Source organism: Protomyctophum bolini, assembly GCF_963924005.1.
Source record: "Protomyctophum bolini genome assembly, chromosome: 16".
Classification (NCBI taxonomy): Eukaryota; Metazoa; Chordata; class Actinopteri; order Myctophiformes; family Myctophidae; genus Protomyctophum; species Protomyctophum bolini.
The window spans coordinates 30,607,374-30,631,184 of NC_137877.1; the positions used below are offsets into that span (position 1 = coordinate 30,607,374).

Consider the following 23,811-nt stretch of genomic DNA (forward strand, 5'->3'; position numbering starts at 1 on the left):
CCAAATGTGCCCATCCCTATTATTTTGTGGTTCATGGCAAGCCATAGAAAAGTTTGGGCAAAACAGATGCTAAGCCTATGAATGAAATGTATCCTTTTCACCCCTAGACGGAGTCCAACTTGAGTAAGGAGATGGAATTAATCATTAAAGACATCAAGAACGCCACCCAGAAGAAATACATGGACTATGGGAAGAACCCTGGCTCGCCTGACAATGATTTCCTCTTCATATACTCTGTGGCAAGGTGAGAGAGACATAACCTCTTATTCCTAGAGATAAGCAACAATTCAGGGTAGAGATGCTCAGATCGATCGGGCGATCAAGGATATTAATTCCTTGTCGCCGAATGCACAATCTGATCGATAATGCACTGTGGTATGGAGAAGTATAAATCAGGTCTCTGCTGATGAATGATATTTAGCAGTAATAATTTTCGGGTGGCTCTTAAAAGAGCAGTTTTGGGTATTTTTTCCTGGATAAAATGCATTGAACCAAGTACTCTCTCGGTTAAATTAGCATTGATAAATTGGCGCTAGAACGTTCTAGACCTCAGAGGTAGTCAAGGTAATGTTTATATTACCGGTAGATTTGGAAAAAAAGAACAAAGCTTGTAAGTGCTGCAAAGTCTGAACCAATAAGCTTCACTCACTGCACTGTGTGTGAAGTGACAATGTCAGCAGCCAGGCTGCAGATGACTAGCAATGCGCAAATCAGTGTGAGAGGCCCTGCAAATCACCCTTGTGATTAATACTTAATTGGCATGCATTTGCTTATTTTGCTTGTTAAAAGCAAGACATTACAGTAATATGGTGCAAAATAGAAATGTGTGTGTCCAATCCACTTGATTTATAGAGCAAAAACAACTGCATTGAACCAAAGTGCTGTACACTTGGTAAACAAATATAAAATGTACTAAGAGTAAAACGATAAACAATAGACAGCGGGGGGGAAAATAGAGGGTGCGACACATACACATTGCCTAAAGCCAAGGAAACGGCAACTCTCAGTCTGAATCATCGAAAGCCAAGGAGTAGTGACATTTTGCAATGTCAGACCACCCTGTAGTGCACTATGGCCATAAAGAAGAGAGACTGTCTATTCTTCACAACTGTAGCAAGAGCTGCTACAGTTACAGTTTTGTTATTTGTATGCAATTTATTTAATTCACCATGAGCTTTGAATTGGTGATTAAACCATGTACGAGGTGTCCTGACATACAAATCTTCGGACAGATATACATTAAAGATTGTAACGACTACTTTCCTGGAATTTGTTTGTGGGACAGGCACACATGGTGAACTGCAACCTTTATGCACCTGATTTATTCAAATTCACACAGTCTTGCTTCCCTCTGAGGCGCTTAAGAAAATTCTATGTCTAACCCTTGACTCCAAGTTATGTGAGTATGTGGGAGATCTCTGAGTCCTGAGCAGTGATATTGTCACAAATGGCTTATCTGTGGGTGAATGTCTGTGGCTACTGACCTCTATGCCTGCTCTCCTCAGGGAGGTCCTTCCAACTGTGTGTGTGTGTGTGTGTGTGTGTGTGTGTGTGTGTACGCGCACGGCCACACACACACACACACACACACACACACACACACACGGACGGACGGGACCACTGGCCAGTGGACTAAACGCTTGTCTGCTCTTCTCTCTTTTGTTTTAATGCCAGTTCCCTAGCCTGAATTACAATTACTGTTCAGAAAGAGCAGTGTATTCTCCTCAGAGTTTAGTTGTAGTCTTATTTCATTACATTTGTTATAGTTTTAGTCTCATTTTGTTATTTGTTAAAGTTATTTTTATTTTATTTATGTAGGTGCCCCTGAAAAGGAATTGGAACTAGATACAGTGTACTGTACCTGCATCCAATATATAGGGCATTACGTGGCATTTTCTAAAAGTTGCTCGGCGAGCTGTTGAAGGGCCGTCTCGATGGGCTTCATTCATACCTCTAATTATTCTGCTGTTTTGGGACCAGAGGTGTTGTGGGAAAAAATCTTTCTAAGTGGCATTAGCAGCTTTGTCAATTTAGTCTGCAGTAAAATGCTATTGACTCCAATTCTACAGCCTTCACATAAGCTCTTTTTATTAGGTCTGACTGTGTATAGATTTATTCCACACCCTCTGACTGATTTCTTGGGCTCCTTTTGGATTGAGTGCTTTTTCACTGCTTCAATTTCAATTTTCAATTCAAAGGAGCTTTATTGGCCATGAGAAAACATACGTTTGCATTGGCAAAGCAAGTGGCAAAATACAATAAAAACAGTTAAAGTATATACAGTTGGAGGTCATTTTGTTAACTGAGCTATGTCACATTGCATCGTTATATACATATATCTAGGTTATATAGATTTTATGAAGCAAAAACTAACTTTTTTGCAGTCACTTTGGGAGAAATGGCAGCATTTCTTCTCAAGACTACTTACCAGTAGTTAAATCTGAGTTTTTTTTTTGTATAGTATTTAAAATGTGTTTAAACGTAGCATCTCTGTTTACATGTGTAGTACTTGGTACAGATAGTAGTCCTTAGGGTGGTTGTATTCCATTGGATTGGCTAACCTTCTTTTGTCACAACAGTTCACAAATCTTGCTGTTGTGTTTGCACATTGTATTTCTCCCAATTGGTATGGGAGTTTTTTGTCGTTGACCATAGTTTCATCTGTGGACTGGGAAGTATGTGTCTCTGATGTATTGGTATAGTGGGCAGGTGGTTTGAAGGTGTAGCTCTGTTTCATCACATTTTGTGTGCAGTGGGTGCATAGTCTGTCTTCCCTTGGGAGTGCGGTCTCTATTGCAAGGCTGTGTTTGTTCACTGAGTCTGTACTTGGTCAATGCTTTCCTACATTTTGGGTCGTTTACCATGCTCAGGTATTCAGCCAATGTATATTCTCTTTTTAGTGATAGATAGCATTCCATTTTGCTTTGGTTTTGGGTAGTCTCTTTCCAGTATGTTGGGTGGCTTTCTTTTTGTTTTCTTATAATCTGGTTAAGTCCAATGGGCTTTCTGTCTGGTGGTTGTGCTTGCGTTTGTGCATATAGTTTACTTTCTGGACCAGCTGAATAAAGGGCTCCCTGTAGGTTTTCTCTATGATTGAGGGCTATGTTATGAGTTGCTTTTTTTTGGTGGTTATGAAATGTGCTCTCTTTATTTTGATAATGAGTGGGTATCGCTCTAATTCTGCCCTGCAAGCATTGTTTGTTGTTTTCCGTTGGGTGCAGAGGATGCATTTGCTGAGTTCTGTGTCCAAATGTAATGGTTTACTTAAAAAAAAACAATCTTTATCCGTGTGATTGTAAAACATTGGTTGGTTGAGTGGAACCCTTATTTGAATTTTGCTCCATTTGTATATTCCAATCAGCTGGTCATAGCTCTAAGAAATGTCTGCCGTGCACCCTGGTTTTAACTATAGAGTTATATATAATAGAGATTTCTCCTGCCATCCATCCTTCCGGGTTGGAAGAGAGTGCATTCTGGGTTGGAATTGGGCCATGTGTGAAGTGAACGTGCCGGGCCGAAAACATGAATGAGCACCGTGCGATGTGCGTGTCATTGCACGCCATGTAGTCTACACGGCTCGCATCCATGTATGGCCCGCATTCACATATGACTCGCGTTCACGTATGGCCCATTGCCGCTCAAAGCTGCAATACCACTTTCGGCAACCATATCTTTTTTGCTTCAATGCTCCCTCTTGGTGACGTCTATATTATTATATATACTCTAAGGTATTAACACGCCCATTCCTAAACCTCTGCCCTTGCTAGACCTCACCCCTCCCGACCTTTGCACTGCAAAATGCGGTAGTCCCCTCACCCTCCACCCTGTTGAGATGGATCCCCCGAGTGTGTCTGGGGTGCCTGTTGGCTCTCTGAAGTTCAATGAACAGTGCAAATTGACCGAGGAGTGGAAAATTCCTCAGTCACAGGGGTGCTCTTATCAGCAGAAGCCAGATGGAGCTTCACCGTGGCAACATTATCTATGTGAAATTGCTTTTTCTCCCAGGAAACCCAAGGATTTGCCCCCACCTTTCCTGGAACCATACAAGAAATGGCCAGTGGCGGCAGGATAAAAACACAAGAGTCCTGTCTAATTTTAGCAATAGCTATCAGTTTTCACTATCAATGTATTCTGTTGAAGTCTTACGTACTTTATTTTTCACTGTTTCTGGAGTGAAACTTTTGGATACGCATGGAAAATGCACAGTGGGGAATGTGTATGGGAGCATGGTACGTACAGTACAGTTTATGCTAATGGTTCAGCTTGTACAAAGGCAGAGTCTCAGAAAGCTGCCATTTATTTGATACAGAATTGCTGCAGCCAAACAGCCACATTTAACACAATCCGTGCCGGGATTTCTTTCAAAATAACAGCTCGTGGTACTGCGCAGATATGGCCGCTTTTACTGTAAGCCCCCCTTCCGTTCTGGATAAAAACCAGAAATGAAGAGCATAGTATATCCATCTGGTCAAAACTACGGAGAGCTCCCTAGATTAGGAGATACGAGGCATTCTCGGGGAAGTGAACGCCAACGTGCATGCGCGAAGAGCAAGGAGTATGGTGCAGAAAATAAAAAATAATCTGAATATCTTTCTCTCATTTGATACTATCAATGAAAATGCGCTAGGACGTCCTAGCAATCCGTCGGTTGGATTAGTTATGACGTTTCCACACATCCTACGGACCGGTCTAAATGTGTTAATGGTAAATGGCTTGGCTACAGCTTTCATCTTCTCCTATTAAAATTTGTGAAAGTTGCAGTCAGCATACCTAACCAAAAGCTGAATTTGATGACACTGTACTCTTGCCTCAGTGAATTTGTGACGCTAACGGCCTATTAATGACTGAGGCTGTCTCTTCACAGGACCAACCTGGAGTTGGAGCTGTTGCACAGAGGAGGAAACCTATGTTCTGGAGGTGCCAGTGCAGCAGCAAAGCGCTCCTGTCTCAGTAAGTAGTTATTATACCGCCCTGTGTTTCATACATCACTGACAACCTCTCTCATGAATCCTATCAATAATGTACAGGCATACTATCTTACGCTATATGTAGGTCTGCATGACAGATTGTTTGTGTATGTCCTCATCCTTGTATGAAATCCTTAAAGGCTTGATTTTAAAACCTCAATGGCACACATTTTATAGTTACCTTATATTTGATGTATATTTGTGTATGATCGAATAGAGGGACATTAGAAAATAGCTTTACATTTCTGAATCTCATCATAATTGTAAGTAGCCTGCAATGTGCAATGGTCACATGCACCTGGACAATAAAATAAAAAGACTTGCCTTTTCCCACAGAATATCCTTCTAAAATGAAAAAGGAAGTGAAATGTGAATGAAGTAGCAATCTTCTTGGCACCATAACCTTAAACCAGGGATGCCTGATCTTTTGTGCTGTCTATTGTTCATTTCCTTGTGAGATTAACACTCTTTGCTGCAACAGTATGTTACATCTGCTTCAGCACTGCTGATGTTGACTTGCGGGTTGATGCTGGGTCTCATCGGCCTAGGTGTAATGAAGTATCTTGAGTTGAGATTGAAGCTGCTGGTCCATGTAACTGTTGAGCCATTTGTAAAAGGTGTCTATTAGCGGTGGCAGGTGAGCTGTTGGAATGTTGGCAGTCGGGGGAAATGAAGCAGACAAATGGGTCAAGTGATGTTTTAGTTGATTGTGTGGTAACTTCCTAGGGCGTTCGTCCGTAAGTGTGTGTTGGGTGAGGGGGAAGGAGCGTGATCACACAACCTTGAGATGCCACTTTACCAGAAGACGTGGCCAAATTGACATTATGCCTTTCTGTCTGTCAAAGTGTCATGTTGTTGTTCTGATCCGTCTAGATGCACTATGGTCAAAAGTGGAAAGATGTATTGATGTGATCGTATTGCTCTATAGGCATCAAAGGCATTTTAAATACTGGACAAAATCTTCCGATTTAGTCCAAGACAAGTACTGTAAATGTATGGGTAATGTGTAGAATTTGGCTTTGTGGTCAAATGAGCACAACCCATTTTCTCTTTAATTAGTCTGTTTAGTGGTGATAAATTAATTGTATTGGCTGGTGCTGTGAAATGGCCTGTCATCCTTGAGTGCCTAAAAAGCGATTTCACACTGGAGGTATGCCATTTTCTGAGCCACATTAACTGTGTAGCCATGCTGCCGGCTAAATTTACTCAGTTGCAGTACATTAGTGTTAGCTCCACACAGAAGATGGAGAATGGAAGGGATAAACGGCAGACATGCACTAACTACTGGGTGGGGGGGGGGGGGGGGGTCGAAAGCCCATGTCCCACTAGGCACTGCTGTCGTTCTAGTTGATGAGGATGTCATGGACCACAGAGGGGAGCTGTCTGGCAATCCCTTGAATTAGCTTAAATCCACCGCGAAGAGCCTACCCTTCAAATAGCTTGCCTTTAGTTTCTTCTACAACGGCTGTTAAATTAGTCTAGGTGCTGTGTTGCTGCATCCAGCCATAAAGCCAAATATATTCAATAACAGATTTTCAAGAATAGAAATGTGAGGCGTTTCATAAGTAAAGCTTAACCATTTGCTGTGAGCTTGTAATATTGCAAATATATAGAGCTTAAGAGACAGGAAAAACGGAGAGACAATAGGTGAGTGACCTAAAACAAAAGGTCTGTCCGGCCGGGAATGGAACCGGTAATTGCTGTCAGACATTAGACCCCATGTGGGTTGCCTCGGGTATGATGTGTTTTTGTAGGACAACACAGAAAATATCCAAGTACACACGCACACACACACGCACGCACACACCCACGCACACGCACACACATTCCCCAAAAACTGCAATATCATTGAAAGATTCATTGCACATAAAAATAAATATTTCAAGATTTTCTTTTTTTAATCTTGATAATTATGACAATGGAATATTTCACAATGTTGTGAAATGGCACAAGGCCAAATCCCCCCCAAAATATGTTTAATACATAAATGTTAACCTTATGAAAAGTATGTTTGTTTATACACTCAATTCTTTGTTGGGGCTCCTACTGCATCACTGCAGCATGGCATGGAGGTGCTCAGCCCTGTGGCACTGTTCCAGGTGTTATTATGGAAGACCAGGTTGCACTTGCTTTCATAGCAGCCTTCAGCTTGTCTGCATTGCTGTTATTGGTGTCTCTCACCTTCCTCTTTACAATACCCCATGGATTCTCTATAGGATTCAGGTCAGGTGAGTTGGCTGCCCAATTGAGCATGATGTGGTGCCATTCTGTGTTCCCAACTACTCATCTCCCTCATGTAGGACATCAGGCCTGTCCAAGACATGCACTGGAGCAGAACTACTCCTGTCTCTCCATGCTGTGTCCGTCTTCACCTGTGGAGGGCAGTGTTGGTTTAGATATTGGTACTCCACTCTCACATGTCAATATTGCAGAGCTGGTTATATTGAATGTTCTGCTGCATTACAGCGTCATAACTATAAACCAAAATATGCTTAGTGACGTTACTCATTTGTCGTTTTTTATCTGTTGCCGTAAACGCACTATACTGTACTTGTGTGCATGTGTGTCCGCGTGGACGCTTACGAGGTAATGCGAAATGGAATGCAATTAGTGCTGTGTTGTTAAATGGAAGTGATTTATTGGTACATAATTCAAGTGCTTTTCACATTCATTGTGAATAGATTTCCTGTTTTGCATGTTTGAAAGCGTGACTGAGGGCTGCTAGCTTGGATTTAGGTCATAATGAGTAAAAAGTAGGTTAATTTGTTTCTGGACTAATGAGATAAGAGAAGGGCACTTCTCCATTTGGGGATATGCTCGACATTCTGTGTCCCTTTAAAAAAACATCCTATTCCTTCCCCAACGTATACCGTTATATAATCTATAATGGCAGATCTATAAGACTTGTTTTGCGAACTTGTGTACCTGCTATAATCTGTTCGTGCACGGCTCTAGAACCGCAGGCTATAAATTGGGTTTTAGATGGTGACATTGTGTTTGTGCCTTCCCCTCACACTTATTTAAGCAACTTGTACCGTGACACTTCAGTATTTATATAACTGATCCGTATTTGATGGAGGTGTCTGTATGTACAGTAGAGGCTGTGAAGTGTTCCATCAAAAGTAAACATGTACACCAGAGGGTTGCTCTTCATGTTCCATTAGTTCCACACTGAACAGGTGTGACCTGATCTTGGAGCTGCTTGGGGCTATGGAGCACTACGTATCCATCTGGCCTGGCCTGCTTTTTAACCCGGCCAGACTGCTCAGTGAAGGCAGTTCAACTCAGCCACTTTGGCTCGATCAACACTGACGGTTGGATCGGCGTAATGGCCGGCCTTCAGGTGAGCGGAGCGAGTTGTCTTGGCTGCTTTAATATTGATGTGTTTTTGCTTTTGTCTTTCAGATCAGCTGTTCAATGTGCTGGCTATGCACATGCGTCTGTACAGCATTGATTCGGCCTACAACCCTTGGACCAGGCTGACAACCGTCACACAAAGGAGAGAGGAGACGGAGTGAGTGACTTTCCAGCTCAAGTGCCCCCTCCCCTTTAGGAAATCTATTTATAAAGCCCACCTCATGCCTCACACTCTCCCCCCCCAAGCAAGCACGTAATCACAGTGCCACTTTCTCTCTCTCTCCCTCCCCACCCACCCCCTTTCCAGTATATCCTTTCTCCCCCTCTCTATAAACGCCACCATTTCCTCCTTGCACAAACAGCTTTGCAGTCACACAAAGAGCAGCTAAAAACAGAAAAGGGGGGACCGCGCACGGTTGCCATAGACACCAATAATTGCCGCATCTGGCAAATTACCGGGCCCTCCGCAGAGAGCGAAACGACCCCGTCACAATCGGTGCACTGACAATGACTGCACCGCTTCGGCACTGTTGCAGCACAGCATCGCTGCCCCCAGCTGTCCATCCTGCCATCACAGAAACCTAAACCTATTTAATGAAGAGCATAGTTTTAAGCATGTACACATACTGTATGGCTTAACACAGCACAAAATTACTAGGCCAAAACTGATTGTGGTACCATTGTCAGCCTATGCCACATCCTTTATTCTCCCTGATAGCACTGTATAACTTTTACACCCGTTACTATTCCAAGTGTTCACTGCCGTGCATGAGGTATTCTCAGTGGAGCGATTTGGTGTTTAAAAATACCTTGTTGGGGCTTCCGGTGGCAGAGCTGTCATTGACGCCCCCCAGGCGGTCAACCTGCACAGTTAAAATGGGACAGAGAAAGGTGTTTTAGCATAGATGACCTATCTGTCTACACACTCTCCTTCACATTGTTTATATATTTATTTTAAGTAGTGTATTGACTCTGTAATATCGTTCAGAACTTAGTATTTGTTCCGATTTATACCCTGCACCAGCTTCTGTTGTATACTGTGTGCTGCTGGCTTGAGTCAAAAATATCCCCCCCCCCCCCCCCCCCCAACTTCACAGTGGAATTAACTGGTGAGTGCCTTCGAAATGGAAGGTATTATTCTGTAAGTGCAGTTCCTTTCATTTATAATTCCCTGAGGTCCTTTTAGAGTAGAGTGGAGACTCTAACCTTTTGCTGCTTTGTCAATAGAAAAGACGACATTTAAATGGAGATGGCATTCAGCAACGGTATATTAAAGAAGTGGGTCAGAAGACTTTTTGAAATGCCCCCCCCCCAATGGAGACCTTGGCAAAGGCCATGTTGTCTTATAGTGTTCAGTTAGTAATCAGTGAGGACTTTTGCTCTCTACTCTAATGATTTGAACTGTCAATATTTACTGTATTTATAATGGGCCTATTACTGCTTTTCATCATTTGCATGAACATCATACCATCAGAGGAATAAGAGTGCTGGTCTTCAAATGTCTGTACCCATAATTTTTGATTACATGTTTGCATTAATCACAACGGGAACTTACAACGGAAACTTGCATTATTCACAACGGGAAAATTAACTACTCCTGGTGGAACGTTCCGTCAGAAGGAATCCAACTAGCAACTGCTTCTGGCGTAATGTTCCGTCTGATAAGCTTTATTATTGATATCAAACCGGATCGCTGATTTATTTTTTGCTTGGCCTTTCCTTCTTTAGCGATCCTAGACCGGATTGCGCAACCGCGCTGCCGTCCACCTCCAATTATACAGGCTGACTAAAAAGCTGAATAACTCTAAATCTACAGAGCTCTCCATGGTTTGGATAAAACGCACAATATTTGGAGGTCTTTGCTGATTATCCGGTGGTCTAGATGGAAACATTGGCGCTTTCTAGAGCAAGGATGGCTTCATATTAGCTCGCTAGCATTGACGCTATTTATTTAGCATTAAAGATGGACAGGAGGTCAGTCCAGCGTGTGCTACATTGAAAACGGCTCGGCAGGCTGCGGTTGACTCTGCGTCCAGCAGGAGGTAGCATATGGATTAAGATAATGGGTTCCATGATGTAAGGGCGTTTTTGAATGGTGAGGTGTTGGTTTCATGCAATGCGCTGCTGAGCCGACATTTCCTTGGAGTGAGATTGCTTGCCATTGCGATTCCAAAACTCGCTAATATGTACATCGTTTTGTTATCTTTGCAGATGCTTGGATGAAGAAGATGCAGTTGAGGAGAAACCAGAGGTGCCCATGTTGTTTCGAGATGTTCCGTCCCTTCTCATCATCTTCGTCTTGACCATGCCAGAGCCGCTACGAAAAGGTGCCTTTCTAATGTCTCTTCCCACCTGAGAGTGTTTCTCAGTGGCTGCTCTGCAGTGACAGTCCATTATCTGGCCTAATCGTGACTGAATGTACGAAAGGAGACATTTTCAAGTCCCTTTTCTGTGCTCCTGACTGTTGCCTTTTATTCAGCCACATTGATCACGCTGACATGTCCATGGTGATGGACTGCCCCTCCTCCACTACCCTTCATCTTCAGCTGGGCACTTGTCATTAGGATTTCCTCCAACTCTGCCCTTTTGCTGCTAAAGAAAACAACCAACACCCCTTTCAGCCCAACAGCAGCAATCAAGTTTAATGGGTGCAGTGTCACAGCAAGCTGATCGTTTGGTTGATGACTGACGGCAGGGACACATTAGCCACAACATTTCTTTTTTTTGTTGGAGGAGGATTCACTGAAACAGAGTTTTAGTACTTAGCTGTACTCTTTTTAAACATGCACCATATACTTCCTATATATTCTCCCCAGAGGTTGTTACGGATCTGTATCTCTGTTTTTTTGTGCTGTATATTGGGGTCCCAGAGATGGAAATTGTATCAAATGGGGGTCTGTGGCGTAAATAATTTCAAACTGGGAGTGTTTGAAAGTATAAAAGTTGAGAATCACTACTATAGAGGTGATGCCTCCCTTGCCCTTCAGCCTCTGTTGAGGAAAACAGTAGTCGGCCTCTTATTACCTTTGGGGTGGGCTTTGTATCTTTTTCAATTCCAAATTGATTGAGCCAAAGCAAGCATCATTACTGCACTCATTGTGAGAGAGAGAGAATTGATTTTCTTGCTTTTCTCTTTTTTGCACACCAGCATGAGAGATGCGTGTGAATGAACTCCATTACTGAAGCACAGGGCACAGCAATGGAGGTCAAAAAACCAATATGGTTTTTTTTTGTCCTTTTCTTTATATATGGAGAAGGACAGGTGGTACTGGTGGGTGTACCTCTCCTCTAAACAGCCGTGTGTGTTATTACTGTGCTGACACTGATCACAATGACCGCCACAGTGGAGCTGTCAGACACACGCCTCCTGTGTGGAAGGGCAAATAATTGCACTCTTTATTGCTCCTTTCAAATCTAAACTAAGACCTTGTTCAGATTGCATTTTCCCACCTGAAGCATTCTGCTAATTACCCGCCTGCTGTTAGATGAAGCTTTCAAAGCAACAGACCAGAACATGCGTAGCTCTGTAGGAGGAATACAATAGATTATCCTCATTTCAGTGAATGGCTTTTAGCCTCTTTGAATGGAATCTTATTGCACTGACTCAAGTGGGTCATTACATTTCTAAAATTATTATGTTTGCCAAAAATATAGATATGTTCCCCAAGTGTTCCACTTCTCCTTTACGTTTCCACCTGCTGTGTCTTATAACCGTTATCCTTCCCTCTGTTTGCGTAGAACATTTCAACTGTGTGGTGCGGATGCTGTATAACCTGCAGTACGCTCAAGGCCTGGCAGCTCTCTCAGCCAAGTTCAGCCCAGAAGAGAGGCAGGCATGGAGCACATCTGGAACCCTCAAGAAGGTAAGAGTGGCGATCTCATCAATGCGACAGCATTGACTCAAATAATGGTGTTTAGTCCAGCTCGTGAATGCCACATTATGACACTGTGTAAGCCAAGGACTACCTCCACCATGTATTCCATTCTTAATCATGTCATGTGGGACATACTGTTCTTGAAGGGTCTTTACTTACACAAATACAGCTATTACCTGTTTCCCCAGAGCTATTGTTCCCTATACTGAATTCACAACCATGGTAAATCACAGTGTATAACTTAGTATTGAGATGAATGAAGTTCCTGCTTCCTCCTAGGTTCATTTGTGGTTTCCACAGGATGCAATATCGATCTTCATTATCTGGAGAAGTGTGATTGTTGAGTGTAGCATTAATTGGCCATCCGTCTTCAGTCTATTAAATCTGTATTAGTGAGAGGCTGGCTTGAATGTTAATAGACAAATAGCTGAAACCTTCCCCCTAGGGTTTTTTCCATCTGCAATAGAGGCATGGGTGAATATGTCTACTACAATGTCATGAACAATGGTGCACTCACTCACAAGCTGCCACTTTAGACGCATCTGAAATCCTCAGAGGTAACCGCATGCATATATGGATGGATGCCATTGTATTTAAATTGAAGTTGATAAAAAAAAAAGATGCAAAGTCTGAGCAAAGATCAGAGCCCAGAGGAAAGAAATCCATAGACATTAAATTCCCCCTCTATAAATCTATGACGGAGGGCGGCAGGCAAGATAAGGCAGCCGCTGTTTTATATTCTACCTCCTTCAATTTGATAAATGCTGCCAGCTTTTCCTCCATATAAAATATTAGTCAAACCAGTTGAGTTTTTATCAGAACACACGTTCAGTACTGTCACTGCTGCTTATCATCAGGTCAGATATTTTAGTAAGAAAATAACTATTGCATCCTCTCAGCTTATTCTGCATAAGTTATTATATTCCTCTGTGCAGCACATTTCAAGGATTAGGAGAACACAGAGGCAGGCCACTTACATTTGATTGTAGAGGTGACTTTACTATATCAGGATCTTTTTGTGTTTTCTGGACTGTTACCCACCAACACAGTTTTGTATTCTGTAATTTACTCTACTATTCGTAACTTTTTTCCAAACTTTCTGATGTTCTGTCCCAGAATGCTGCCAACGCTGAGAAGTCTTTCGAAGTCCTGCTTGGCCATGTTATCACCGAGCTCTCCAAGGACAGGAGTGTCTACAAGGTGAACGCTGAAGAATCATCCATGGTGAGACAGAAAAATGACAACCGTTTCACATCAACATCGCCTGTCATTTGCTCCCAGCTCTTTCACTTGCAGCATCCTTTTATTATTTTTTTCCCTTATTTTCTCTTGTGTGATGAATTGCACCTTAACCCTGAGAAACAATGGTGCGATATATCTGAAGGAGAGATATACATCACCCCATTATCAGCCAGCTGTTGAGCGGTTATTGATGAAGCGTAAACCGCTGTGCTCCTTTCCCCAGCTAAGCTCCAGTGTGTGGTCTCCACAGTCCATAGAGTTCAGCCTCCAGCAGTTCTGCCTGCCATTCCTCCGCATCGCCTCCCTCCTGCAGCACCACCTCTATGGAGACAACCTGGCTGGCTGTCTGGTACGTCTGCATGTGTTGTCATAACCTCTCAACCAGCCCTATTTCTGTCAACATTTTTGTTTCTTTTTTATCTGTGTTGTTCATGCCCTCACTGTTTTGCCTGATTCACTGCCTTTTTTGTTATTATTTTAATGTTTTTTCTATTTTAATGTTTTGTTTTTTCTTTGCTCTGTAAAGCATTTTGAGCTTAATTTCATGTCATGAAAAGTGCTATATAAATAATAGTATAATTATTATTACTAGAGCGGTGCCTTTTGGGTACTGGCCTACTTGGAACTGCATGCCCCACCCAGTTATGTATTTTGAACTTTCATGAATAACCGTATGAAATATCCACTGTAAAATTGCCTTGTGGTTGGACGTGCATTACAATCGTACCCATTATGGTAGTGAGACATTTTGAAAGTAAAAATTTGATTGTTGAACCTCAATCAAAGAAGTGAAATAAGACCACGGTCAGAGGGAACTCACAGGTGCATTTGTTGGGTGCATGTTTGTAATCTCAGGAGGAAGAGGAGTTCTCATCCCTGGCTGTGTGTCTGGGGCTCCTGGCCCTGGCTCCCCAGCCACCCAACCCCATGCACAGTGCCTCATGTCTGGAGTGGCCAGTCAACGCCTTTGACTTGCTCGCTCATTGGTGTGCCGAGGTCACAGAGCTCAAGGAGTCACAGGTTGAGCAATCACTGGTAAGTAGATGATTGTAAAACAGGGTGAAAGTAGACCAGGACCGAGGTGTACTGGGCCTGGGAATGTTATGGAACTTGTTGATCAATGTTTCACGGCAATTGGTCAAATCAGATTTGAGGCATTTTGTTCAAAACGCACCACTTCTGCAACTTTTGAAGCCAATCTGACGGCTCCGTCTTGATCACGTGACTATAGAGAATAGAGATGTGTACCGATTTGTGGCGTTTGCCCAAAATCTGTAGGAGTAATATAAAAAAATGTGTTTTGCAAAAATCGTCCTCCTGGTGGCACTATATAACCGGGTAATGTGAATGATTTGGGGCTGAGGTTCTGCTTTGGCGTCCAGGGAGTGTACGTGCACAGCAATCATTCTAACTGTGCCGGAGATTAGCTGCTCACAGAAAGTTGGACAGACACACACACAGACGGATGGACCAAGGAGAAAACATAGTTTCGGCCTGGTGGAGACAATAACGTGAAATTAGTCCTTTAAAAAAAATGTTTCCTTGTGTTTCAGTCGCCTCAGTTTCCCCAAAGGGCATGTTGATAGCCTCATGGCAGTTTAGAACAGTTGGTGTGTCCATCATTTTGACAACTTGGAGTGTCTTGCATGACAACGTTTTTGTGAGTGACCACATGCTTCTAAACAGGGGACATTATTTACTAGAGGACAGGATAAAGAGCATTTAGAAGTCATAGAAGTTTTATGATTTATTATAGTGAAACTATCCCCCCCCCCCCCCCCCCCATGCAACATAAAGGTATTTTCAAATGGATGTGTGTTTTCCTTTGCTTCCCCAGACGTTTTTGGTTCCAGGTCCTCAGTGGTCACCCCCTCGTCTCCTCCAGCTACCTGACAATTACAATATCATCTTCCAGTACTATCACAGGAAGTCCTGCACTGCCTGCAAAAAGGTGCCAAAGGACCCTGCTCTCTGTCTAGTTTGTGGCGCCTTTGTTTGCCTCAAAGGGCTGTGCTGCAAGCAGCAGGGCATCTGTGAATGTGTTTTGGTGAGTTTCCCATCTTAACTCATTCACTGACATTTTTGTTGTTTGTTTTAACTCGGTAGTCTCATAATAAAATTCTAAGCTACCCTTAGTTGTGGAAACTATGTCTCTCTCATATTTCACCCCCTCCAGCACTCCCAACACTGTGGCGCAGCCACTGGCATCTTCCTACTGATAAATGCCTCGGTCATAATCATCATCCGTGGCCATCGCTTCTGCCTGTGGGGTTCTGTTTACCTAGATGCCCATGGCGAGGAGGATCGTGATCTACGGTACATGAATTCTATATCTTAAGCACAATGCGTGTTGTATGTTATCAACAAAACCATTACTCACTAGCTTTGTACAATTGATGGTTTTGAAACTCATTGTTTAACCCCTTAAACCCTGTTGTATGTAAAATAGCTGATCTACAAGCTTACAGTGCATTGCATTGCGAAATGTTGTGAGCTTGTAGATTGGATATTTCTGCAGAATGTTTGCCTATTTTCACCTATGTTTGCCTATTGTGATATGCCCAAATAGGGACACTAGTGTTCATGTGATTTAAAAGAAAAGACAGAGCTCTTTAACATATTTCCTTCTTTCCTTCTTTTCTAGCCGTGGCAAGCCTCTGTTCTTATGTGAAGAGAGGTATCGGGTGTTGGAGCAACAGTGGGTTTCTCACACCTTTGATCACATCAATAAGCGCTGGGGACCTCATTATAATGGACTCTAAACTCTCCCAAAGCCCACAAAAAGAATCCACGAATCCAAGTGGGGAAATAAAAAATTCTGGCTTATGTGTTCACCTATATGAAACATTTGGGAATCTAAAAATGTGATATACACAAACATGCAGTGAGGGTGTTGCTGCCACAGCCTTGGTTTATGTCAAGTTTGGTGTACAATCATGCCTAAAGACTAACACGCGTGTGTGTGTGTGTGCGTGCGTGTGTGTTTATTTAAGTGATTTAACTGTGTGGTTTTCAACAGGGAGAAATGGAATCTGAAAAGTTGGAAGTGAAAGCACAACTTTGCCCAGAAAGAGAAGAGGTTTGCAAAAGGCTATTTAAGCCTGTAACACTTGTTTGGCTCTCATAGTTGATTAAAAATCCACCCTCAGTTTAACTTTTTATTTTCTCCAAAATTTATAATGCATATCCCTCATTTATTGGAAATTGCTATGCTGTGCTGGCGTGAGTTTCAAACTCCCGAAGTGAGTGTAGCAGAGTTATTGCAATGTGCACTCTTGTTTGTAGATGTAATGTTAGGCAGGACAAGTCCACTCATCAACACTAGAGTTTTATTGCAGACTAGCAAAGCTCTTTTTATGGGTCTAGTTGCAATCCATCCTCAGGAATTATTTTTCTCTTTTTGCTGTTTAAAATACAAAGTTTTAGATATTTAAATAAATGCTGCTGCTCATTGTTAAACTAAGTGATTTTACCTTTTGTGAAGACATTTTTTTTTCTATGACATTTTGCTTTGAGTTTATAGTTGATGGCTGGGAATGTTGACTCAAGCTCACTTTAATGTCCTGGCATGCAGTCATCTCTTTATTACTCATTATGATCCAGTCCTGCCCTCCATCGAGCCACTTTCAGGTCCGTTTGAATATTTACTTAAAAATCTAAAATGCATTTGTTGTCATGGCTCCCTATATGCCCCTTATCCTCATATAGGCTACATATTCAATTAGTATTTTTTTCTGTTTTATGGGGAAACGGATATCAAAATATTCTCAGATGTAAAAAGAAAGATATGCTGAGTAAATTGCTCATACTCCCAAATACATTAAATTGTTCAAAATCACAATCCTGCCACATCCCAACATTGGACAATATTACCAGGCATCAGTATCCATTACATAAGTGGTGCATGGCATGCTTATGCCATCATTTTTCAAGTGTCTTAGGTCCTTAATCTTTTGATTTATAATCTTATCCCTAGCTAAAAGGACACTTACCCAGCTATGCCTGCAAGATTAATGCTGGTGATGTCTCTGGTTTTGAATTGCTAGTCACCAACATGCTTCAATGAGGTATCTTTGAGGTCGAGAAAGGTTTAAACACTTGAATTAGTTCCTCTTGAATTCATGCATGCTGTTTCCATTTTCTCTTGAGTTTACCTTCACTCTTATTTTGTAGTACTTACTTTGTACATGACCGCAACTGAACAGCCAACGAGTAAAGGGTGTAAATTGTAACTGACAGCTCTAGTGTTCTCCTGTATGAATGAAAAGAGAGAATACAGTACAGTACATTACTGTAGGTGCTGACTCAAACTTTCTGAGTTTGATCAGAAAGTATGACTTGGACATATAATGCAAAATGTAACATATGTGAATAAAATATAAACACACAGATATAATGTTCATTTTCATTTTTCCTGCTGGAGGCTCTTTTTACATTTTAATAATATGCCTTCTCTACTCTAGCCTCATACATGTATTTATGCATTACCATTTAAGGGTGATTTCCTTTCCTCTTGCTGTCATAATCTCCAAGGAGGCCGACTGTCAGCATTACAGGGTTGTTTATTTCAGCTGAGTGAGCATGAATAAATGACAGTTGAGTATTTCAGTTATTTTAAGTTCAGGCTGTACTTGAATCCTCCTTTCAATGACAAAGCCCATACTGGGATTCTTTTTCTCTCACACTGTGGCCACAAGGGGACTCATATGACTAGTAAAAAATGCATTGGGATTGCTTAGAGGGAATGAGAGAGAATGTGACATTAAATATTACTGGTTTATATGAATTAAAAGTCCACAAACAGAATTTCACAATTAACTAAACGGTTTGTTGTAACGTTTACAAAATATAGCCTATACTGTACATTAGCCTAGCCTATGTAAAGTTAAAATGTAGATGTTTATTCAAAATAAGGGACATTTTATTAGTTGTTGAGCAGTACACCTGAGTGTGTGGTGGACCCTATACGATTGACGCTTTAAATGCCAGGCTAGGCTCATAGGTTTTATTTTATTTTTTTCGTATCTATTTTGACATTTGCATTTCAAGACTATAAAATCCATCTATGATCATTGATAGACTGTCTTGATCTATACAGTTGAGACGTGAATTAGCAACTAGATTCATTTTTATCAGTTTAGTTATCTAAAAGGAAAGTGTGTTGTCTTTGCCTGTAGAATAATTTCTGGAAGAGAATGTGCAACATTGTGTGTGGGGGCTAAGTGGGTTAAAGTTTCATAAACAATGGAGGCCTTCGAGGTAATGAGCAGTGGGCGCCACAAAGCCTTTCATGCCTAATTAGTGGAAATTGTGAGGCATGTAGGCACATAGCTCCAGTCCAAACTGAATGTTAAGGCGTGAGGTCGGACAGAAAAAGTCCAATGTTTTGAAATGTTGGTGTTATGGCAACACTTGAACGAGCATCGCTGAACACATGTTCAACTTCGAATTTGAGCAGTTTATTCCGGGCACAGGTAAGCAGGTGGATACTTGATGCTTAGCTTAACGCAATAAACTATACTCGGGCCAAGGCCACATAAAGCGATATTAATGTTGTCTTTATAACCGCTGCAGTGAAGTCAATCTCTTTGCTCATGAGGGTATTGCTTCCTCTTTGTAGAAGGACGCGCAGGTATACCTATATCACATTACTGTTAATTATTAAATTCCTTCACTCGGGAAAGACACAAATCAGTTCGGAATGGATATGTTGCTATGGACGGTAAGGAAGCTGTAATGTTAACAGTAGCCTAACATACATGCCGATGGGGCAGGTTATAGGTTGCTGGTTACGATGAACGAAGGACAACTAGGCTACGGCTCAAGATGTTTGCTTGCATTCATGTATAGGCTGGATGACTTAACTGTTCTTTAATGCTAGTTTTATTTCATTTTTCTTCTATTCTCAGGTAAAAATGGAAACACGGATGCAGCAGAGACTGGCTACAATGGGTAGGAGACTTTACTCATCTAAGCTTGGCATAGGCCTACCTAATTTAAATTTGGCATAGGCCTACGGTAGAGATTATTGTTTGGGCAACCTGATAATGGCTCGGTGTGTGAATAGAGACTGTCCCTCAATTTGAACCAGCTAGGCAAATTGGCAAATTGAACTATAGCCTATGACCTCGTCTGAACTATACAACATCATGTTATAGTTCAGACTCGATGTCATATAGTTTGCTGTCAGTGACAATGTAGAAGTATAGGGCTTGGGACTGTGGGACATTTTATATTATCTCAGTTCTTCTGAGGGTAACGGGTACGGTCGCCCCTTTTCCATCTCGCCCCACTAGCCTACTCTACGTCTCTACTTAGCTGTAAATAACAATATTGTTGGTGATTATATAAAAGGTATTATCATATTAATTTATCATTGTTAAGTTCACTCTCTATATACACACGGGCATAATAGCATGATGATGCCATTACAAAACATGGGCTACATGGAAGAAACGTGTGTAATAAATCGAAATGAACTAGAAGGCCTAAATTAACTTAATTAAGCAGTCACCTTCTCTGTATCATTTTCAGTTATTATTTCTTAATTTTACAGAGTATAGAGGTCGACTACTATACAATCAAATAAATCTGTAGGCCTATACAAGATAATTTCAGATTTCAGAGAGGGAGGAAAATACTAAATGATCTTAACTACATCTTATTAAATTATCTTAACACATTTCGCGGGGCGAGATGGTAAAGGGGTGAGTCGTCTTGTATTCCTTCTGAGACTACATTCAGTATAGGGCAGGCTACTGTATTAAAGGGCAGCCTGAAACATGACTGTCAGAGGACTGTCATATGAACCATTGGCTAGTATGACATGTACAATAGTATTTTAAAAGTCACATGTATAACAGACAATACAACACATACATTACAGTCATACTGTGACCAAAATACATTGATATAAAAAAGCATTGTGTAAGTTAGCTGCATAGGCTACTTCAATTTGACCACTGATTAGTTTATACAGTGGTCCCCATCGGGCCCTGGCCTACTTGGAACAATGCCAGTTGGGGATGCATGCCCCACCCAGTTATTATGTCTGTCCCTTTTATGCCCATATATGGAGTTCTTTGTCAGGCATGCCCAAATATGGAGTCTATGCAGATGTCAGAACAGGCAAGCTCCATAAGGAGATATAGGGGTGATCAGGTCCAGAGGCTTTTGTGCTGGTTCTGGACAACCGGCAATCCGATGTACTCGACACCGGGCACTGCACTCCCTGTGGGGGTGTGGAACTCGTATATCGCATTTGAAGTCGGTGGGGCGAACGGTTCTCGATTTACGTGGATTACAGACGTACGTACACAGCCACATGTGTACGATTGTACGTACGTACGTACACACAGAGACTTGGTGCATTTAGTCGGTAATGATGGAAGTTGGTGATCCATGCCCATTACCCCACCAATGCAATACTCGTACCCATGTCAGAGTACCCGTTCCACCCATCTGTCTGTCAGTCTGTGTCCCTTTTATGCCCATATATGGAGATTTCTGTATCTGTCTCTCTGTGTCCCTTATGGATTTCTGTGTCAGGCATGCCCAAATATGAAGTGTTGTGATGTCGGAACAGGCCAGCTCCATACTGTGTATATGAAGATATGGCTATAGGGGTGATCAGGTCCAGAGCCCGGGCAGAGGCTTTTGTGCTGGTTCTGGACAACGGTGTATTTGACGGACTCGACACCGGGCAGTGCACTGTGGTGGTGTGGAACACACGTGTTGAATTTAAAAGTCGGAAGGGCGAACGGTTCTAGAGTTATGTGGATTACAGACATACGTACAGTATGTACAGAGACTCGGTGCAGATACTGTAGATGGATTTGATCAAAACCCCAAGGCACACTTGAGCTCCCTCTAGTCTACACCCATGCAGTGCAGTACTATATGGTATATCTGAAGTGAATCCTATTTATTTAGAAGCAGTTTACTGATGCACAGGATCTGACATTACTATCCCCCGTAAATAGATAGATAGAGACCTCCAGAAGGATCACCAGTGGATATTGGCTCCCTATAACTCAACACACAGGGTGACCTTGACCAACATGTTTCAGTGTATTATTACAGCTCAATCACAGATACAATAACACAATGTATTCACAATAGGTCTGTTTTACGATTAAAAAGTTTTTCCTGTAGACATGGCAGAATATGGTGAGAAATTAAATGGTAGTGTGGAAACTTGTGTAAATTCTATACAGTACCATTCACGTATCATGTATATTATTATAATTTACTATACAACATGGTATCAGGGGAAATGCTGATATAATTATAAAATGTGTATTCAAAGTTCAGTTTATTATGCATGAATGCACACACTTCTACTAGCTCTGTGTACATTCCTTTTTTTGTGCCCACCAGTTTTCTTTAGTCAGCCAGGGTGAGAACAAGGACGCGATGCTTCAGTTCTGGATGGTGGCTGCTGGAGGTTTACGGCAAAGCCCACTCGTATCCCCTTAGCGCGGGGATTATGGTTGAGAGTATTTCTTAACCAAAGACTGACCCCTGGGCTTAACCGGTGGAGTTACCGTAAGGCTTTCCCTTGAGTGCGTGTGTATAAGAGAGAGTAGTTAGATGGAAGCAGAAAATTAGATTATTAACTTACACTTTTTCCACATTGCCTCTCATGACAAAGAAAGCCTCTGTGTTGCAACTGGACTCATAATGGAAGAGTATTACCATGTCTGCACATAAATGTAAATTGACTATGAAGATTTATTATTTGCTAATTTGCTAAAGGAGCACTTGTATACCGGTAATTATACTTTACTTTACTGTTGGGCTTTTTGGGGCTTTTTGAGTGGTGCAACCACTCCTATAAACAGCTATGTGTGTCCCTGGCTTGCTGGCTGGCTGTGTCCGAGCACCTAAATAGCTTTTGGTTGGTTTTCACCACCAAGTGTCACTGTTGCGCAGCCTAACACACACACACTCACAGTACAGTACAGTGACAGTGCAGTACAGTAGAGGGACCCCCCTGGGGACCCCCACACGGTAACTCTGTCATTTCTCAACCATTTTGGACGTTGGGCGGCTCGCCGGAACTGGGTCGGTACCCTGGGCGCGTTCCTGTGGGTCTGGAACTTCCGGGGACCCCCACGTGGAGTTGCACCACTCACTTCAGAAAGACATAAAGGAAAGAGTAGTGAGGAGTAAGGAGTTGCAAGCAAAACAGATCTCTGGCTAGAATTGATCCGGGGACAATGCAACAATGTGGTCAATGCATGTCCTGGGCCAGTATCGCTGTGGGTCCAGCAAGCACATTTGTAATATATTGTCTTGCAGATGACCGTACATTGACCAGCATTGACTGGCTATCGTCCCTGTAGGACGGAAACCTTGTACTGTATGTCTACAACTGTTAGTTTTCAGGAACAAGTCAACCTGTGATCCAATGGATCCAGTGTAGTTGTTATTAAGATTTAGTTTATTAATTTAATTGTTTAATAATTATAAAACCCACAACTTTAAACCAGGCCTCCCTATTTTTGGGCATAGGTGAACATTTAAAAATATTTTAAACCGTAAACAGAGAAAATACCACATGTGATGTTGCAGATAAGCTATTTTCACTACTATTGCGTGACAGTGTCATATGCAAAATTATAAAATAGGCCATTCATTCATGAAAAAACAAAAGGGTGGATTATTGAGATACATGGTTTTAGCCCTACAGTGATGAGATTGGACAGCAAATAGAACAATGTGCAAATAGAACACATGGTAGACAATAGGTAACCAGAGCATCTCCATCAAACAGCAGCATTGTTCTACTGTTCTAAGCCGAAATTGTACATCTTCTGGTCATTTAAAGAATTTAAGGTTTTCTCTTTCCATGAAGACCGAATTCTGGTATGACATTTCGCTGTTAAATGTGTTAAAACATGTGAAAAGCACCAAGGTACACAGAGGGAAGGATACAGGTGACATCAAAGCTCTCTGGAGATACAAGCCTATAGTTCAGTGCGACTGCTCTTCACATTGTTGGATCCCTTGGGTTCGGAACTCATGGCAACGTAGCATCTAGTGTAGTGTTTTTGCTTCTGGGTGTAACATTGTTTTGTTTTCAGCCATAGCCATTCAGCATTTACGTAGATGACATCCAACAGATTGTGTCACATGTTGCTGTAGTTTTACACTGTTAAATTGTTAAATAATCAAATTCATCAAATGGTTACTCCTAACTTAATAATCCATAATCTTAAATTAATTTGTAGATTAGTGAAGCCTACTGTGGGATAATCATTAAAAAACAATCAACGCTCGGATATTATGGCATAACATATTGACAGCAAATATACCTATTTGAGTGGCATAGCGACAGATGTCAAAGGTTGTCTGGACTCAGTCAT

At 41.8% G+C, this 23,811-nt stretch overlaps 2 protein-coding genes across 4 annotated transcripts in view; both read left to right on the plus strand.

Annotated features, from left to right (window-relative positions):
- The window catches only part of ubr3 (ubiquitin protein ligase E3 component n-recognin 3), a 45,820-nt gene extending 27,989 nt beyond the window's left edge, over window positions 1–17,831 (plus strand). For 2 of the 3 annotated variants that reach the window (XM_080785317.1, XM_080785319.1), the window contains 11 exons: window positions 108–244; window positions 4,865–4,950; window positions 8,373–8,481; window positions 10,536–10,651; window positions 12,063–12,187; window positions 13,316–13,423; window positions 13,665–13,790; window positions 14,297–14,476; window positions 15,279–15,488; window positions 15,618–15,757; window positions 16,086–17,831. In XM_080785317.1, the coding sequence (XP_080641443.1) occupies window positions 108–244; window positions 4,865–4,950; window positions 8,373–8,481; window positions 10,536–10,651; window positions 12,063–12,187; window positions 13,316–13,423; window positions 13,665–13,790; window positions 14,297–14,476; window positions 15,279–15,488; window positions 15,618–15,757; window positions 16,086–16,203 (1,455 nt within the window). In that variant the 3' untranslated portion in view covers window positions 16,204–17,831. The remainder of the gene's footprint in view (window positions 1–107; window positions 245–4,864; window positions 4,951–8,372; window positions 8,482–10,535; window positions 10,652–12,062; window positions 12,188–13,315; window positions 13,424–13,664; window positions 13,791–14,296; window positions 14,477–15,278; window positions 15,489–15,617; window positions 15,758–16,085) is intronic. The other variant, XM_080785318.1, reaches the window with a different exon arrangement.
- A 998-nt stretch (window positions 17,832–18,829) lies between these two features.
- myo3b (myosin IIIB) overlaps window positions 18,830–23,811 on the plus strand; it is an 84,920-nt gene continuing 79,938 nt past the window's right edge. Inside the window, exons 1-2 of the mRNA XM_080785089.1 lie at window positions 18,830–18,915; window positions 19,351–19,393. Of these exons, the coding sequence (XP_080641215.1) occupies window positions 18,876–18,915; window positions 19,351–19,393 (83 nt within the window). The 5' untranslated portion in view covers window positions 18,830–18,875. The remainder of the gene's footprint in view (window positions 18,916–19,350; window positions 19,394–23,811) is intronic.